A 19835-nucleotide genomic window follows, 5' to 3' on the forward strand; every position below is an offset into this window, starting at 1 on the left:
TAAAGTATTACATATGGAAATTCTAAAAATTATTCAGAATAAATTACCAAGTTTTTCTTGACATTCTATTGGAATAGTTGTGTCTGGACGACTAAGACCTGCAGCATTCTGTGCTTTTACACGGAATTTGTAAATATTCCCATGTTTCAGTCCAGTAACAACACATTCAGGTATGGGAACTGTCTTGAATTTTATCCAGTCTTCTTTACCATCTTCTTGGTACTCAACTAAAAATCCAGTAATTTCAGATCCACCATCACGATCAGGCCAATTCCAAACAAGTGAAACCTCTGTCTTATCAAAATCTACATGATGCAGATTCTTTGGAGGTCCTGGAGGGTCTTTTAAAAGCAATAAAGCACAGTGAATAAACAAGACCAAATCAAACATTATACAAACACTAACTTTTTAAACTTCTTAATAGGACTTACATATTGGGTCAGCTGCTTTAATTGGCTTAGTAGATTCAACATAGGTACTACGTCCATATTGGTTCTCAGCAGCTACTCGGAATAGGTACTGTGTGCCTTCCATCAGATGTTTAGCCATTATACTATGTTTCCTAGATGAAGTTGAAATTGGTACCCACTCAAGATGTGCAACATCTCGTTTTTCAATTATATAATTTGTAATGACAGAACCGCCGTCATCCTCTGGTTCTTTCCAGGTAAGATAGCAAGAGTCTTTTCTGACTTCACTGATCTGAAGATTTCTTGGTGGACCAGGCTTATCTAAAATAGAGAAAACATAAACGTAAGTCAAGTTTAGAAATATCTGTATTTAAAACAGGACAGTAAAAATGTTTAAACAAAGTCATGTTATTACCTAATACAATAACTTTTACTGAGACAGTCTTTGAACCAGCTACATTTTCAACTGTCAGAGAATAAATTCCACCATCTTCCTTGGCACAATTGCGAATTTCTAGTTTACTACCAACTCCTGTAACCTCAATATCTGCTTTGCTTGACACTTCTTGATCTTCCTTCTTCCAAGATACTTTTGGGAATGGTATTCCTTTAATTAATGCACTAAGTATTAAAGTATTCCCAGCCTTAATATGCTGTTCTCGTGCCATGTTAGCATCAATTATCAACTCAGGAGGTTCTGAAAGAAAGAATATAGTTTTATTTATTTATTTATTTGCTTTTATATACCTAAGTTCATAGGGAATATCACATCGGTTTACAATGACACAGTTAAAAGACATACAATCAGTTATATAGTCAATTAAGAAAACATTAAACTAAAATGTACAATAAATATTTCTAAAAGGTAAATTCTAAAATCAGAAAAGCTGAGGAACATCAGCTGTGCAGAAAGTGCTCTGCTTTCTATGAGTAGTATAAAATCATATATAACATGAAGTAGTGTTAAGGTAGCCATTATTAGGTTAAGTATAGGCTTGCTGGAACAGCCAGGTCTTTAATTTTTTCGTGAAGATTCAAGGGTTTGTTTCTAATCTTAGGTCTTGTGGTAAAGAACTCCTTAGGTGAGGAACTGCTAAAGATAGAGCTCACTCTCTAACAGTGTTAAGATGTGTTAGTTTTGGAGAAGGAATTGATAAAATACCATTGCTGGCTGAGTGCGTGTTTCTCTGTGGCATATGAAAATGGAGGGCAGCATTGAGCCATTCTACTTTGTCATTATATAACGTTTTATGAATTAGAGTTAAAATTTTGTAATGTATTCTGTATGATATTGGGAGCCAATGCAATTCCTTTAAAATAGGTGTTATATGATCAGTTTTTCGGGTATTGGTGAAAACTCTAGCAGCAGCATTCTGTAATAATTGAAGGAGTCTGATGGTGGATGCTGGAAGGCCTGAAAGTATGGCATTACAGTAATCAATTTTTGGGAAAATTAGAGCTTGAAGTACAGTTCTAAAGTCATTTGTATGGAGGAGAGGTCTTAATTTTTTTAATACATGAAGTTTGTAGTAGCAATGTTTAATTTGTGTACTTATAAATTTCTTTAAGTTTAATTCGCTGTCTAGGATTACACCTAGGTCCTTTACTTTGTATGATATGGAATATTTTATTTGTACTAATTTGACATCCGAGATAATTTTGTTGTTCAGTTTGTGACATATTATGAGGAATTCAGTTTTAGATGGGTTTAGGAATAGACTCATCTGAGTTAGAAGTTGATTTATTGCAGAGAGATAGACTTCCCATAATTTTAGCGCTTTTTCAGCTGCGTCAATGATTGGAATTAAAATTTGGACATCATCAGTTTTAGTAAAGAAAAGATTTTTTCTCATGAGATCAACAGAGCCACCTAAACTGTAGCACAAAATATAAATTTGCCAAGAGAAAGATGGCTAACTTTATTGCAATATAGGAGATGACCTGTATGAATTATTGTTTCTAAAGTGGTTCATTTAATAAAAAACAAACTTAATTGTGAATTTAGCAAATGGCCATCAGGTCTACCTCTTTCTTTCTTTCTTCTTTCTGCTATACCCTTTATAATCAATGGGGTGCTTCTGAAGTAGTACCCAAATGTGTAGTTGGGGCTTGATAAAAAGTACAGGATAAGTAAGCAGGAGACTGAGAACCTTTGGATCATTTATTTTAACCCTTGTTAATTACATTTTAACAATACTTTAAGAATAAGCTGACCTGGAAAAACAGTTGTTATTCCTTACCAGAGCAAAGTTTGTTCCCAACTTGGGAGACAACTGTAAATTTGTTGCAAGCAAGAGGCAATGCTGATTTCCATATTTCCATATAAAACAATCCATGAATGTAAAAACTTACCAAGTCTGTCCTTGGCTTGCACTGGATCACGAACATAAGCTGGTTCTGATTCTCCTGCTGCATTGGCTGCTTTTATCCTGAACTTATAGGTATCACCTTCTGTAAGTCCAATAACCTTGTATTTTGTATCAGGGCAGGAGTCTGGGGTATTGTTTGCTTTTTTCCAGTCTTCATCTCCAACCTTTTGGTACTCAATGAGGTAACCAATAATCTTGCCTTTCCCATCATGTCGTGGTGGTTGCCAAGATAAATCAACTGAATTTTTAGTTTTATCTATTGCTTCAGGGTTTATAGGTGGACCTGGTTTAGCTAGAGAGAAACAAGCCAATAAAATTAGGGTGGAAATATGCTTAAATAAAAATAAAATTATGAACACACGGTTTTATAACATACCAATTGGATCTTTAGCGAAGACAGGTTTTGATGGTGGGCTAGGATCACTAACACCGATTTCATTTTGAGCTGAAACTCGGAATTCATATTCACATCCCTCAAGTAGATCAGATACCTTAAATTGGGTATCTGGATAAATAGGTACTGTAGAGACTCTGACCCATCGATTTGACATGGTTTCCTTCTTTTCCACAATGTAACAAAATATAGGCTTTCCTCCATCACGTGGTTTGTTCCAAGTAACCAGTGCAGAATCTTTGGTAACGTCCTTAATGATTGGTTGCTCAGGTGCATCAGGAACCCCTGTAAAATAGGACCAAAAACATTAACAACTGATGGAAACTTTTCTTCTTTGATACTTAACTATGAAATATAATGCTTGAATATGAAGTTAAAAAATAAAGAGCTAACATACTAAAACGATCTTTGGCCTTCATTTCATCAGAAAACAGTGGATCACTTATGCCATAAATATTTTCAGCACAGATGCGAATAATGTAATCTCTTCCTTCAATCAGTTTAGAAACTTTGCACGTTGTCTTGGTAATAGCAGATGTTACTGGCATCCAGAGGTCTCTGTTAGTATCTCTCTTTTCAACAACATAATTTGTTATTGCACTACCACCATCATCAAGGGGAGGTTTCCAAGTGATAACCATGTGATCTTTAAAAACTTCATCAAAAATAACTGGACCAATTGGTGGCTGAGGTCGATCTGTAAAACAAGCACAAAACAGATTGTTTTTATCTCTAGCCACCTAAAATTACAAAAACTAAAATGTTATTGACTATAATTCTTACCAACAACAGTAACTTGGCACAAGCCTTTTCTTGATCCTGTACTGTTCTCAACAACCACACAGTATCTACCAGAATCTTCACGAATGCTTTTCAGTATTCCCAAAGATAATGTTGTTGGAGTAGTTTTGATCTTTGTGCGGTCATCTTCTTTAACTTTAAGTTCATCTTTTAGCCAAGTTACCTGTGGTGCTGGCTTGCCTGTATAACGTCCAGTCAAGATAAAAGATTCTCCGACACGTACAGTAAGCTTATCTCTAAAGTCAAGATCTAATGATGGAGGAGCTAAATTTGAAAAGAAAAAACATCAATGATATTAATAAAGAATAACAAATATACTAATGCATGCTTTTCAAGCAACAGAAAAATTAATACATACCAAGTTCATCTTTGCACGTGATTGGTTTAGTGCAGAATGAAGGCTTGCCTTGTCCAACAATATTGACAGCACTTACACGGTACTCATAGGTGTCACCTTCTTTCAAACCATCATTTGTGTATTTTCTGTCAAGCAATTTCTCCTTAGTAACTCTATGGAACTTGTCTTTTCCAATGAGACGACTTTCTAGCACATACATAGTTATATCAGATCCTCCATTATACTTAGGTGGGTTCCATGATAAACTAACAGAATCCTTAGTAACTGCTGTGACTTGAAGATCTTCAGGGCGTTCAGGTACAGCTAGAAGTAAATATACACAAAATAAAGTGGTCAATCCAATTAAATTTCCATTACTTATATCAAATGGCAAGCATTAATAAAGTACTTACTTATTGGATCTCTGATGATAATCTCCCGTGATGTTTCAACAAATGGGCCCATGCCAATAATATTCTCAGCTGCAATTCGGAAAAAGTATGCCACTCCTTCTATCAGTCCCTGCACTACAGCATTTTGCCTTGTGACTGTGTATGTTACTGGTGTCCACCCTCTACGGTCAGCTTCACGCTTTTCAATAATATAATTGGTGATTGTAGAACCACCATCATCTTCTGGTGAGAACCATGTGAGTTTACAAGAGTCAATGGTCAGATTCTCAGTTTGGAATGGCAGGCTAACTGGACCAGGCACATCTAAGAATACAAAGAAAAATAAAATTTATTAAGTTCATGCTTGATATTTTCAGCTATTAATTTTTAAAACCAGTGGGGTAGATTTTAAAAAAGTGCGCCTTCGCGTACTTTTGTTGGCGCATCAGGCGCCAACAAAAGTACGCTGGATTTTAGTAGATACGCGCGTAGCCGCGCGTATCCGCTAAAATCCTGGATCGGCGCGCGCAAGGCTGCCGATTTTGTGTAGCCGGCACGCGCTGAGCCGCGCAGCCTACCTCCGTTCCCTCCGAGGCCGCTCCGAAATCGGAGCGGGCTCGGAGGGAATTCTCTTTCGCCCTCCCCTCACCTTCCCCTCACCTTCCCCTCCCTTCCTCTACCTAACCCACCCCCCCGGCCCTGTCTAAACCCCTCCCCCACCTTTGTCGGGGGATTTACGCCTCCCGGAGGGAGAAGTAAATCCCCGCATGCCAGCGGGTCGCTAGCGCGCCAAGATGCGACCCGGGGGTGGTTCCAGAGGGCGCGGCCACGCCCCCGGGCCCGCCTCCGAAATTCCGCGTCCCGCCCCCAAAACGCTGCGCCGATCGGCCCTGCCCCCGACACGCCCCCCTTGAAAAACCCCGGGACTTACGCGCGCGCCGGCAGGCCTATGGAAAATAGGCGCACCGGCGCGCAAGGCCCTGCTCGTGTAAATCCAGGCGGATTTACGCGAGCAGGGCTTTTAAAATCCGCCCCAGTGTGAAACAAAACATTTAGGGCTTCCATTTTACCTAATACATCCACAATAATAGTCTTCTTTCTTTCTCCGCTTTCATTTTTAGCAAGCAGTGTGTAGATGCCCTGGTGATATCTCTGGCACTTCTTAATAACCATGGAAGAACTAATAACTGTTGTTTCAATTGTAGCTTCTTCTGGCAAAGCCTTTTCATCCCTACTCCAGAAGATTTGTGGAGGAGGCTTTCCTGAGACATAAGCTATGATTCGAATGACACCACCAGCATGAACAACAATTCTGTCTTTGACACTGGCATCTAATGAAATATCAGGAGCAGCTGTAATAAAAATAGAAGGATTAATTAGATTTTGCTCTTTCACTAGATTATTAGTTTTTTCAGAATAAGGAATATTCAAGGTGTGGCAAAACAGTAGTTTGACTATCAATAATATTGTTTGCTTGACATTTAAAACTCCTTTTACAGGACAACAGGTGCCAGTGTTCTAGTCACCAGCAGCTGTTGCTAAGGGATTAATCTCAGTAGAGCCAGCTGCCGCTGTTTGAAGAGTGGGGTCATCTAAAAACTGTGTGGGGAAAGTGACAGTTTGCAGCAGCTGGAACTAAGAGAAATAAAGCAGAGTTGCTTACCTGTAACAGGTGTTCTCCAAGGACAGCAAGATATAGTCCTCACATGTGGGTGACATCACCAGACGGAGCCCTATCACGGAAAACTTTTCTGTCAAAGTTTCTAGAACTTTTGACTGGCACACTGAGCATGCCCAGCATGCCATAATCCCTGTAGCCACAGGAGTCTCCCTTCAGTCTCGTTTGTAGCAAAAGGTGCGAGCGAAAAAATAAAATAATAAAACAGTTTCGGACCCAACTCTGCAGGGTGGCGGGTGGGTTTCGTGAGGACTACATCCTGCTGTCCTTGGAGAACACCTGTTACAGGTAAGCAACTCTGCTTTCTCCCAGGACAAGCAGGATGGTAGTCCTCACATGTGGGTGATTAGCAAGCTACAGGCTGAATCATATTTAATTGGACCAACAGCATACAACTTGTGCAACAGGCACAACAACTGGTGTACTGTTGGGAAAAATGAGGGAGCCTGAAAATCACAGCAGACTGGATGTGGAAGGAGCTGAGATTATACTGGAAATAAGTTCTTCAAGACAGATTGGCCAAAGGCAGAGTCTTGACGTCCTTTCTTGTCCAGGCAGTAATGTGCTGCAAATGTGTGAAGAGAGCTCTATGTTGCAGCTTTACAGATCTCAGCAATCGGTACTGGACAATAGTGTGCTATTGAGGTCGCCATGGCTCTTACTGAGTGCGCCTTCACTCGTCCCTGGAGAGGAAGGCCCGCTTTCTCATAGCAGAATTCGATACAGTCAGCTAGCCAGTTGGAGAGAGTTTGTTTGCCCACTACAATTCCCAGTTTGTTTTTATCGAAAGAAACAGAGTTGGATGGATGTACTATGGACTGCAGTACAGTCTAGGTAAAAAACAAGTGCACGCTTACAGTCCAAGGTGTATAAAACTCTCTCATCCTGGTGAGAGTGAGGCCTTGGGAAAAAGGTGGCAAGACTATAGACTGATTCAAGTGAAAGTCAGTAACCACCTTGGGAAAGAATTTAGGGTGAGTAGAGTATCACTCGGTCATGGAGGAACCTTGTATAAGGTGAGTATGTGAAAAGTGCTTGTAACTCACTAACCCTTCGAGCAGATGTAATAGCTACTAGGAAGAAAACTTTCTATGTAAAAAATGTAACATCACAGGAGTGCAAAGGCTCAAATGGGGAGTGCATGACTCTTGTAATTACTACATTTAGGTCCCATTCGGTAACTGGGGGCCGTAGAGGGGGCTTAAGTTGTAGGAGGCCCCTCAAAAACTGACTCACAAGGGGCTGTGCCGTTATTGGGGCATCCCCTATTCCCTTGTGATACGCTGAGATGGCACTGAGGTGTACCCGTACCGAGGAAGTCTGGAGACCAGAGTCTGAAAGGTGCCAGAGATAGTTTAAAAGAGATGGAGTGGGGCAGGAAAAAGGGTCGATACCTTTTTGAGTGCACCACGTGGTAAATCTATTCCACTTAGAATGATAGGATTTTCGTGTGGAAGACTTTCATGAAGCTACAAGCACTTGAGAGACATCAGTTGAAAGGTTGAGCGGTTGCAGGATCAAGCTTTCAACATCCAGGCTGTGAGAGATAGGGTCTGAAGGTTCGGATGGCGTAACATGCTTTGGTTCTAAGTTATGAGAGTGGGCGATGAGGCCAGGTGAATGGGTTTTTGGATAGAGAGGTCAAGAAGCATGGGAAACCATACTTGTTGAGGCCAATACAGGGCTATGAGTATCATTGACCCTTTGTCCTGTTGTAGTTTCATGAGAGTTTTGGCTACCAGTGGTATCAGAGGATACGCATATAGGAGGCCTGTGTTCCAGGGGCGAGCAAAGGCATCCATGGCTAACTTGTTTTGTTGCTTGTGCACGGAGCAGAATCTGTCCACTTTGTGATTCAATTTGGATGCAAAGAGGTCTATTGTTGGATGACCCCAGCGTTGGAAGATTTTGCTCGTTACCACAGGATCCAGAGACCACTCGTGGGGATGGAAATGTTGACTGAGGCGATCTGCTACTACGTCCTGAATGCCTGCCAGATAAGTGGCCCGGAGATGCATGGAGTGTGCAAGGGCCGAGGCCCAGATCTGCGCGGCTTCTTGGCAGAGGAGATAAGAGCCTGTTTCTCCTTGTTTATCTAAGTACCACATTGCAACTGTGTTGTCTTCTGTATGAGAACAGTCTTGTGTGAAAGGCAGTCCTTGAATGCATGTAGAGAATAACGGATGGCTTGAAGCTCGAGGAAGTTGATCTGAAATGATGCTTCGAGTTGTGTTCAAGTTCCTTGAGTTTGAAGGTTGTTCACATGAGCTCCCCAATCTAAGTTGGATGCATCCGTGGTCAAAGTCACTTGGGGAACTGGTTGCTGGAAGTGCAGACTTTTTAGTAGGATGGCCTTGTTTGTCCACCAGAGAAGTGAGAGACGTAGCTGGTCAGTTATATGGATCTGGGATGAAAGAGGTTGAGTTGCTTTAAGCCACTGAGATTTCAAAGTCCATTGAGTTATTCTCATGGCCAGCCTGGCCATAGGAGTGATGTGGACTGTGGAAGCCATGTGGCCCAGCAAGGTTAGAAATTGATGGGCTGAGGCTGTTTTCTTTGTGCGCAGAGATGTAGCTAGTCTGGAGAGTGTGCCTGCACAGTCGTTGGGCAGGAAGGCTTTTGCGACTGTGGTGTTCAAAAAGGCTCCAATAAAAGTAAGGAGGTAAGATGGGTTCAGGTGGGATTTCTGGTAATTGATGAGAAAACCCAATGAGTGTAGCAGATTGATAGTGAGCTTGAGAGCATAGAGAGCTCCTTGCTTGCTTGACTTTTGATTAGCCAGTCGTCCAGGTAAGGAAACAGTGTATGCTGTTTCTGCGTAGATGGGCCGCCGCCACTGCTAGGCACTTTGTAAATACACGGGGTGCCAAGGCAAGTCCGAAAGGCAGAACCCGGTACTGAAAATGTTGATGCCTCACTATAAAACACAGGTATTTGTGGTGATGTGGGGTTATGGGGTTATGGGAATATGAGCATAGGCATCTTGAAGATCCAGAGAACCGAGCCAGTCTCTTTGTTGTAGAAGGGGAAGCATGGTGCCAAGGGACACCATCCTGAATTTTTCTTTTTGTTGAAATTTGTTGAGATTGCAGAGGTCTAGGATGGGGCGGAGGCCGCCTGATTTCTTTGGAATGAGAAAATAGCGGGAGTAGAACCCTCTGCCCTGCTGTGCCAGAGGAATGGCTTCCACAGCCCTGGTGTTCAGTAGAGTGGACAGTTCTGACTCTAGTAGGGTTGTGTGATCTTTTTGGATCCATAGTGGACTGGGTGGTGAATCCGTGGGTACCATGAGGAAATTTAGATGGTGTCCCTGGGTTATGATGGACATTACCCATTGGTCTGTTGTAATGCGGTATCAGTTGGCTATGAAGTGGTGTAGCTGACCTACTACAGGCAAGTCTGGTCTTGGATTTATAGAGTGGCTGCTGTTCTCTGGACAGATTTCAAAATCCAGAGGCTGGGCCTGTTTGTGGGGCTGGCTGAGATCTGGATGTCTTGTATTGCGTGGATGTCCTCTCTGAGGTGGTTTGGCTGGTCTCACATGAGATGTAGGTGGGTAGTACGTGCGTGAGTGATAAAATGGTCTTTTGGGGTCCCTTCTTATGGTCTTTCAAGCAGAGGAGGGAGCTTCCATAGTAACTGTGGAAAGCTGACGCAGGGTCTCGTGATGGTCTTTTAGTTGAGCCACTGCGTCTTGAATCTTGCCGCCGAATAGATTATCTCCGATACAGGGGAGATCAGCGAGCTTGTCTTGGACTTCTGTTTGCAAGTGTGATGCCTTAAGCCAGGCCCACCCCTTGGCACTGATTCCTGTCACTAATAAGTGAGATGCTGTCTCAAAGGAATCGTATGCAGCTCTGATTTCATGTTTCCCTGCCTCAAGGCCTTTTTGCAGTATGGCAGTGAGGTTATCTTGTTGTTGTTGGGGAAGAGAGTCGGCTATTCCCTGGACTTGTTTCCACAGATTTCCACAGATTCTGTGGAAAGACCTTTCGACCCAAACCATCCAGGAATTTTTGGTCCTTTCCAGGGGGAGCTGAAGAATGAGGGTGCAGTCTTCTGGCCTTCTTCTGCGTGGAGTCCACTACCACTGATTGGTGAAGTAGCTGTGGCTTTTGAAACCCTGGAGAGTGCTGAACTAGATATGTTGCATCTGTCTTTCTATTAACTGGTTGGACAGTGCAAGGGTGCTCCCATAAGCGATGTTGCAGATCCAAGAGCACTTCATGGACTGCAATGGCCATAATTTGGAATAATGGAAACATGTAAATTGTTGTGATGGCAATACCGAACGACGGTATATAAAACTCTATAAATAAAATAAAATAAATAAATAAATTTCCTTGGGAGCGTCTATGAATTGAAGAACTTCTAACATCTTGTGATGGGTGTCTTCTTTGGTGACCAGGTCAAAGGGAATGGTCTCTGACATTTCCTTTACAAAATTAACAAAGGAGAGGTCTTCTGGAGGGGACCATCTCCTTTCTTCCGGAGGTAAAGGCTCTGAGAGTATGTCCTCTGTACAAGTGCCAGTGTCAGCATCCTCCCATGGATCATATGGGGTCTCTAGGTGAGATCCCGAGGAAGGGAGAAAATCTGATACTCCAGGATGTGCAGGCATCAATGGAGGCCTGGATGGCATCGATGGAAGATGCGTCGGCACCGATGGAGACCTGGGCGGCATCGATAGCATCGAGCGAAACCATGGGTACTTCGATCCCGAGAGCCCCGAGGACCAGGAATCGGTTCTGGCATCAATGGAAGTGGTGCTGTAATAGGACTAGAGTCCATGTCTTCCTCCTCCGAGGATCCTGGGATAGGTATCAGGGGTTTTGGAGACTCAGTAGGTCAACTTGGTACTGATGGCCCAGGCTAGGTCGAAGGGCACCAATGAGTGTATCCAGGTGGTCGAGCAGCAGTGTAAACAACGATGGCTCCTGTGTTGGTGCTGGTATGGGGGCTGGCATCGATGGTGGATGAAGGTTCCGGAAGGCATCAAGGACCGCCTGTCGGACAAGTATGCCCAGCTCCTACCTGGAAGCTGGTATAGGCAATGCAGCTACAGGGGGAGGGCAGGCTAGGCGCTACTGGCACCTCCACAGGAATCTGCAGGGGCTCAGTATCCGGCACCAATATCGGTGGGGAACGTCTCGGGGTCTCGGGTGCAGAGTAGGATGGAGGCTCCTCTGCCCGTGCCCTCTTCACAACTGTGTCGATAGCCATCGAAGCCGATGCAGTGTTGGTGCCGGCACCGGGTGTGGAATCATGTCGGTGACAGTGACGATGTTTCCCTCGGTGCTCGGTCCGGTCCTTCTCCAGCACCGAAGAAGACACTATTAATGCTCTGGACGGTGTCGGTGACGGACGGTCACCGCTGCCTTGCTGCTTCCAGCGAGGTTTATCGATGAATTTTGAAGATGTTTCTGCCGGTGATGAGTGGGTCGATGGAGTTAGTTTTATCTCGAACAGAGACTCCATTTTGACCAAGCGGGCACGCCTGCCCTTCGGGGTCATTTGAGCGCAGCTAGGGCACCGATTTACATCATGTGATGGGCTGAGGCAGAGCACACAAACATCATATGGGTCAATAATAGACATCGTACATGGACACTCTGGGCATTTTCTAAAGCCCGTTGCCATGGCGGAAAAAGAGGACCGCGAAAACGGTTAGTGGCCTGTAGGAACCGAGGACAAGGTAGCTGGAACCAACCGAAAATGGTGGATATTTCTCACAGAGCATCGAGGAAAACGATGCTGCAATGTGAGACCCCTATGAGGGAACTTTTTGTGAAGGAAACTTCAAGTTTTTCCGTGAGGAAAAGTTGTGAGAAAATTCTCACAGAGCTCCTAACCACGAGGCAAACTGCAGTGCAGCAAAAAAGAGACTGAAGGGAGACCCCTGTGGCTACAGGGATTATGGCATGCTGGGCATTCTCAATGTGCCAGTCAAAAGTTCTAGGAACTTTGACAGAAAAGTTTTCTGTGATAGGGCTCCATCTGCTGACATCACCCACGTGAAGACTACCATCCTGCTTGTCCTGGGAGAAATATATATCTGGGGTAAGACTGCCAAAGTCACTAGAATTTTCACTGTTAACTAAGATAAAGCAGTGCTTAGTTCTGCAGTTAAGTTCAATAGAAAGTAGAGATTACTATGTAATCCCTTTTCTTTTTTCCCTGCTTGTTGCAAGGCAAGTTTTTGTAATACATGTTTTCTTACTGTTCCTTCTTTTTAATAATAAATATTCTTAGTTTATAACTAGAGAGTTTGAGACTAATTGTAACCTAGGTAAGAAGCTGGGTGATCCCAGTGCTTTGCATGTTTGGTCTATGAGCACTTTTCTGGGAACTGTGACCCCAGGTTTGTGGAATCACAGTGTCCACAGAAAATTCATCAGGGAATAGAGTTGTGGGCAGATAACTCATCTAAAAGCAAACTGAACCCCAATTGGTGGAAGGATGGTTACCAGTAGAGGGGCATGCATGGAAGTGAGACCTGCACAGTGCCTACTGGACTCCCAAGTGTCCATGAGTTCAATCCCTGGTGGTTGTTGGGAAAATACAAAGACACTATGTAACAATAAGCCTTGATTCAAATGACACCACCATTATGAACAAAAAATCTGTCTTTGACACTGGCACCTAATGAAATATCAGGAGCAGCTGTAACAAAAATAGAGGGATTAACTAGACTTTGTCCTTTCAATTATTAGGTTTTTTTTAGAATAATGAATATTCATGGTAAATACCAATTCTGTCTTTGACTTCAATAACATCAGTAACTTCACCAGGTTCTCCAACACCAGCAGCATTCACTGCTCTAACTCTAAAACGGTAGAAACTTCCTTCCTTTAATCCTGGCACAACAAACTTTGTGCCTCTCACTTCTTTGTCCTTTGCCTGAAAAAAAGGAAACATTGTACATAAATTCAACATTAAGACAGAGAAAGCTCTAATTCTTCCCTTATATTCTGCCTACCTTTTCCCATTCTTCTTTGCCTTCTTCTTTATATTCAACAAAATATCCTGTAATTGGAGATCCACCATCCTTTAATGGTGGAGTCCATTCTAGATCCACAGTTGACTTTGTCCAGTCAGTGACCTTTGGAATTGGAGGGCCAGGTGGAGCTAAAAAACAATTTGTTTATATCACTCACCATTCTATTTCAATAAAATATATTAAAAAATTATGGTTTAGCAAATTTACCAATAGGGTCTCTGGCAATGACTGGGTCAGATGGCAGGCTTGGAGGACCAACACCAGCAGCATTAATGGCCATTACACGGAACTGATATATTGAGTTTTCAATAAGGCCTGTTGCTTTGTAAGAAACACCAAGAGGCATAACTTTGATGGGATCACGGTTAACCCTCTTCCATCTTTTTCCAGTGGTTTCTTTGACTTCAAGCCAGTAACCAGTCACTGGTGAGCCTCCATCATATTCAGGTTCCTCCCAATTGACAGTCATGGAATCCCGTGTTACACTGCTAATGGAAGGTTTTTCACACTGCCCAGGAACAGCTGAAAGAGAATATCAGTGTAAAGAGAATATCAGTGTACAAAGTTACCAACAAAAATATAAATAGATAATATTAATGTAGCACACTTTAATTGACTCTGAATCTGATTTTGACATCTAATAATATTACACTTACTGAACAAGTTTCTTGCTGTCTCAGGCTCACTGTCAAGAGGTTCACCAATGCCAAACTTATTCTGAGCCATGATGCGGAACACATATTCATGGCCTTCCAGTAACTTTGGTATTGTGTAGATGCATTCTTTAGCTTCATTAGTAACATGAACCCATGTCTTTCTATTAGCTTCTCTTTTCTCAATAACATAGTTTGTAATCTTTGAGCCTCCATCATCTTTAGGAGGAAGCCATGATAGAGTCATTGTATCTGCCATAATTGTTTCAAATTTAATGGGTCCCACTGGTGGTCCAGGACGACCTAATGAAAAGGAATAAAACATGAGTTTACTATGAAAATACTTAAACACAGATTTGTAAAACTAGCAACAAATTTTTTAATTGAGCATCAAATAATTATAGAGCATGGCTAATCAGCAAAATAAACTTAATATCAAATGATTAAGTAATGCCTATTTAAATTTAAATATCTCATTGGTATCAATGCACGGAAGATGGGTCTCTTTCAATAGAAAAGATACTCTGGAATTAGGGGTCATGGGATGAAGATGGAAGTGGATACATTGATGAGTATAAGGAAATATAAGGAAATATTTCTTTACAGAAAGGGTAGTGGATGCATGGAAAAGCCTTCCAGTGGAGGTGATGCAGATAAGGATAGTATTTGAATTTACATGGGACAAGCACAGGGGATCTCTGAGGGAGTGGAAGGAGTTGTACAGCTGAGCAGTTGTGTGGATGGTAGACTAGATAGGCCATATAGTCTTCTTCTGCTGTCATATTTTTATATTTGTAGGAAAAATAATGTATATCGTCAGAGGACAAGGAAATGAAAAAAAATATATTTACCAAGAACATTTAGCCTCATTTCCTTTGAGTCACTTCCCAGATTATTTTCTGCTGTGAGGGTATATAAGGCTGTGTCATTTCTACGTGATTGTTGGATCAGTAAAGTACAAACATTTTCTCCCACAACTTTATTAACATGTTGATCATACTGAACTGGCATTTTGTCATCAGGTTTGTTTGGAGGAGCTTTAAACCATTTCAGTGTAGGGAATGGTACTCCTTTTATTCTTCCTACAATGCTAACATCTGTTCCTTCTTCAGTCTCAATAAATTCAGTGAGCTCAATGGATGGTGGACCTACGATAAAAAAGACAACTATGTAGTGTGCATATAAAGGATAGTAATGCAATTTTTTTCATTAGGACAACACTATTTTTATTAAAAAAGGAATATATTTCAAACTGAAATCCTACTGTTACATAATTGATTCAGGCATCCAAAAACAATCTTTTCTGAACACAATATTTGGTCACTGTGTATTTGTACAGCATAAATTACCTGTTTACATTTTGTTCTATTTAATATAAAGCTAATACTACTAGAGCCCTTCAGATAGTGCAAAATGCTGCAGCTAAATAATAGACTGGTACACAGTTACATGAACATATAACATATAACGGAAAATGTCATAATGCCTCTATATCGCTCCATGGTGAGACCACACCTTGAATACTGTGTACAATTTTGGTTGCCGCATCTCAAAAAAGGTATAGTTGCGTTGGAAAAGGTACAGAGAAGGGCAACCAAAATGATAAAGGGGATGGAACAGCTCCCCTATGAGGAAAGGCTGAAGAGATTAGGGCTGTTCAGCTTGGAGAAGAGATGGCTGAGGGGGGATATGATAGAGGTCTTTAAGATCATGAGAGGTCTTGAACGAGTAGATGTGACTCGGTTATTTACACTTTCAAATAATAGAAGGACTAGGGGGCATTCCATGAAGTTAGCAAGTAGCACATTTAAGACTAATCGGAGAAAATTCTTTTTCACTCAACGCACAATAAAGTTCTGGAATTTGTTGCCAGAGGATGTGGTTAGTGCAGTTAGTGTAGCTGGGTTCAAAAAAGGTTTGGATAAGTTCTTGGAGGAGAAGTCCATTAACGGCTATTAATCAAGTTTACTTAGGGAATAGCCACTGCTATTAATTGCATCAGTAACATGGGATCTTCTTAGTGTTTGGATAATTGCCAGGTTCTTGTGGCCTGGTTTGGCCTCTGTTGGATACAGGATGCTGGGCTTGATGGACCCTTGGTCTGACCCAGCATGGCAATTTCTTATGTTCTTATGTTCTTAACTCCAGTCCTAGCATCACTGCACTGGCTACCTATAAAATAGAGGGCCCTCTATAAGACTGCAACATTAATACACAGGCTGATATATGGGGATTCCTCTTCATAACTAAACTCTGTTTTAAGGATATACAACCCAACATGAGCATTAATATCTGCCACAAGAACTTGCTTGAGGTACCATCATTGCAAATAGTGCATCTAGAGTTCACCCATGACCGAGCCTTCTTGGTTGTGGGCCCCATTTTTTAAAACTTTCTTCTAGATGGCCTTTGTTCCATACCTTGTATTAAATCCTTTAAAAAGACCTTTAGGACCTTTCTATTTGCACAGGACTTTCATAACAAGGAAACAAGTTCGGCAATATTGTACACTCTCTTAAATATAAGGATTCCGTGCAAGCATCATTTTATTATTAATACATTTGTCTGATTCCATGTTTTGCTTTTATTTAGATTATATGTTTTTACTGTACTTGGTCACAAACCTTCTGTGTAAGGTATGTGGATAATAAATCTTTTAAAATAAATAAAGTCCAATATTGAAATGACTCAGGCACCTAACTTTAGGAGTTAAGCACTTAGGGGGTTATTTACTAAAGCTATCACACGCGATAAGGGACGTTTTGCACTCGAAAAGTCCCTTATCGCGTGCGATACCAAGATGGGGCGGAGTCGGGGGCGGCGTCAGCCCCGGAATAGGAGGAGTTGGGGCGGCACAGGAGCTGATGCCGCGAAGACTGCGCCAACAGCGAAAGGTAAGCACTTTTATCGCTGTCAGTTTCGCACCGAAAAACTGCACATTTTATGGTGTAGTTATTTGGCGTGATGCAGGACCGCCCCCCGTTTCACCCCCCCGTTATCACGCGATTCAGGGAGCCCTGCGTCGTTGGTAAATCTAGGCCTAATTTGCTTATATATACTAGGTACCTAAATTTAGATGCCAAAAAAGTGGACGGGAATAGGTCAGGGGAACAAGATTAGTTGCCTTAATTTAGGCGTTCCAATATCTGGGCTAACTTTAAGAACTTCGGTTTAATGTTAATCAATCTCTGTCTCTGTAATTTCTTGTTTCTAATAAATATATTTTATCTTTGTACTTGGTATTTTAAAATCAAACAAGAAAATTAAAAAAGAACATGTTTCAATGCTTACATGTCTGATCCTTCACATCCACTGGCCCTGCAGTAGCTGATGGTTTACTGGGACCTGCTTCATTTACGGCTCTGACTCGGAATTCATATTTTCCACCTTCTTGAAGATCTTCCACAGTGAACTTTGTTTCTTCTACATCACGCTTATTGCATTGTTTCCAAGCTTCTTTTTCCTGTCCAGTAGGATCCCAAGCTAGGCGCTCAATAATATAATGTGTAACTGGGGAACCACCATCATTTGATGGAGGTTTCCAAGTCAAGGAAACTGTATTCTTTGTCACAAGACCAATCTTCAGTCTGGTTGGTGGTTCAGGTGGATCTGTGAACCAAAAATGAAATTAATCATGATCTTAATCAGAGCAGGGATACAACAACAAAGATGTGTCCAGAAAGGAATTAAACAGAAGGTTTACGCTATTATTAATTCCAACTATAGGCCCTGAGAAGAGATGACTATGGAAAGATTTGTTAAATTATGTTAACTAAATTGACAAGGTTTATTTTGAAAAATAAAGTGCTGGTTTCCAGATGCATCATAATTTACACAAAGAAGTAGATAATATGTTATGCTACATTTCAGAAAATTAGTTCCAAGTTTTATAAATATTGAGTGAGGAACATAAGCATCCTGCTATTTTTAGAATTTCCCCTCATAAAGAGATAACATATTTTGCATTCAATATTTCAACAGAAGTTTTAAATTTGCTGTTCTATAGAAGAGTAGCTTGTTTATAATTATCATATAAATAGTCACACTTACGGATTGGATCCCTGGCTTTGGTCCTTTGAATTGTTGCAACAGGAGGTCCAACTCCAAAACGGTTTTCTGCACGTACACGGAAGAAATATTCCTGACCATCAATAAGATCAGGTACAACCAAGGAAGTGCCTCCACAATCAGAAGTAACTTTAACCCAGGCCCTTCCTTCAACATTCTTCTTTTCCACAATATAGTTCTTGATTCTGTCTCCCCCATCATTATCTGGTGGTTTCCATGTAAGCTTGCAAGTAGATCTTGTTACATCACTTACTTTGAGGTCCTTTGGTGGTCCTGGTACATCTGTTGCATAAAAAATACAACATAAGTATTTTTATTACAAATAATACTAAACCTACAAAGACATTAAACAGTTTAGTAGATTTAGTCTTACCTAAAACATTAACTCTAACATTGACAGTCTTTTGCCCTGCTTTGTTCTTTGCAGTAATACTGTATTTTCCAGAATGGGATCTGTTACACTGAGGTATGGTAATCACTGATGTGTTGTTGGTGGATTCAACCTGTACACACAGAAACGCTATTACTGTTGGTTGATTCGATTAATTAAATATTGCACTTACAAAGTACTATTGTTTTTGAAGAATCTATCAGAATTAGTTATATTACCTGTGCGTCTTCAGGTACATTATGCACTTGATCCTAAACATAAGAGAAAATACTCAAATCATACCAATTTTTTTAAATATATAGGGCCTCATTTTCTAAAGTATCACAGGCCTGCGATACTTTAGGTAATGAGGGGTGGGGGGCCAAAACAAGGGGCGGTCCTGCGCTAGCCGGCAGCGATCTTACCGCCACGGTGCGATCGCTGCCGGTTTCGCACCCAATAGCGCCACCATAGAAGGTGCAGCTATTGGGCGCGAAATAGGACGCGAAAAGGCCCTTACCTTTTCGACGTCTGCGGCGTCTTCGTGAAGTCGGCCCCGGTGATGCCCCGACTCCTCCTCTTCCGGGGCTGACTCCGCCCCCATCTTGGTATCGCACGCGATAAGGGACTTTTCGCGTGCGAAACATCCCTTATCGCGTGCGATCTGTCTGGAAAATGACCCCCATAACGGCATATGTAGTCAAGCACTGTATCTTATGCTGTTTTACCTTTAGTTCTGTCTTTGCCGGACCTTCAAACTCCCAAGATGATTTTGGAATCGGGCGTCCAGTAATTGTGGCTTCTATTCTTATGGTTGAACCAGCTGGGCAATTGAGAAGATCCTGTGCTTTCAGATCAAGTGAAATGTCTGGCTCCTCTGCAGATTGAATACAAAACTGAATTAGAGAAACAAATTTAAGTTATACTATGAAATTTAATTTTGCAAACAACATGTAAGGAATTACCTAGAACATCTTTTACAGGTATTTCTGCGGTTCCATGACTTGGTTCAGATTCTCCAGCAGCATTTACAGCTTTCACTCTAAATCTGTACTTTCTTAGCTCTTTCAGATTTGGTACCACACAGTCACAGGTAGGGAACAGTTTGTCTGGTTCATTAACCTTTTTCCAGTCTGATGTGCCTTCTTCTTGCATTTCAACAATATATCCTTTGATTGGGCTACCACCATCTTTATCTGGAGGTTTCCATGCAAGAGACACACTTGATTTGGTTTTGTCTTTTACCTCTGGGCATGATGGTGGACCTGGTACATCTTATTAGAAAAAGATATTGAATATGTTAATGATTCTGTCTTAAACATCAGTTTCAATATCTAGGTGTCATTAGTTCCATTTTAAAAGA

At 41.6% G+C, this 19835-nt stretch overlaps 1 protein-coding gene across 1 annotated transcript in view; it reads right to left on the reverse strand.

Annotated features, from left to right (window-relative positions):
- The window catches only part of TTN (titin), a 509207-nt gene that overhangs the window by 87474 nt on the left and 401898 nt on the right, over positions 1 to 19835 (reverse strand). The window contains 21 exon segments of the mRNA XM_029605898.1: positions 48 to 341; positions 432 to 731; positions 826 to 1107; positions 2763 to 3071; positions 3156 to 3458; positions 3571 to 3870; positions 3957 to 4238; positions 4333 to 4635; positions 4725 to 5027; positions 5774 to 6055; positions 13131 to 13281; positions 13361 to 13509; positions 13589 to 13903; positions 14038 to 14337; positions 14886 to 15182; positions 17326 to 17643; positions 18085 to 18384; positions 18476 to 18605; positions 18712 to 18744; positions 19201 to 19349; positions 19438 to 19746. Coding sequence (XP_029461758.1) covers positions 48 to 341; positions 432 to 731; positions 826 to 1107; positions 2763 to 3071; positions 3156 to 3458; positions 3571 to 3870; positions 3957 to 4238; positions 4333 to 4635; positions 4725 to 5027; positions 5774 to 6055; positions 13131 to 13281; positions 13361 to 13509; positions 13589 to 13903; positions 14038 to 14337; positions 14886 to 15182; positions 17326 to 17643; positions 18085 to 18384; positions 18476 to 18605; positions 18712 to 18744; positions 19201 to 19349; positions 19438 to 19746 — 5409 coding nt within the window.

The sequence above is a fragment of the Rhinatrema bivittatum genome, chromosome 6 (assembly GCF_901001135.1).
Source record: "Rhinatrema bivittatum chromosome 6, aRhiBiv1.1, whole genome shotgun sequence".
Classification (NCBI taxonomy): domain Eukaryota; kingdom Metazoa; phylum Chordata; class Amphibia; order Gymnophiona; family Rhinatrematidae; genus Rhinatrema; species Rhinatrema bivittatum.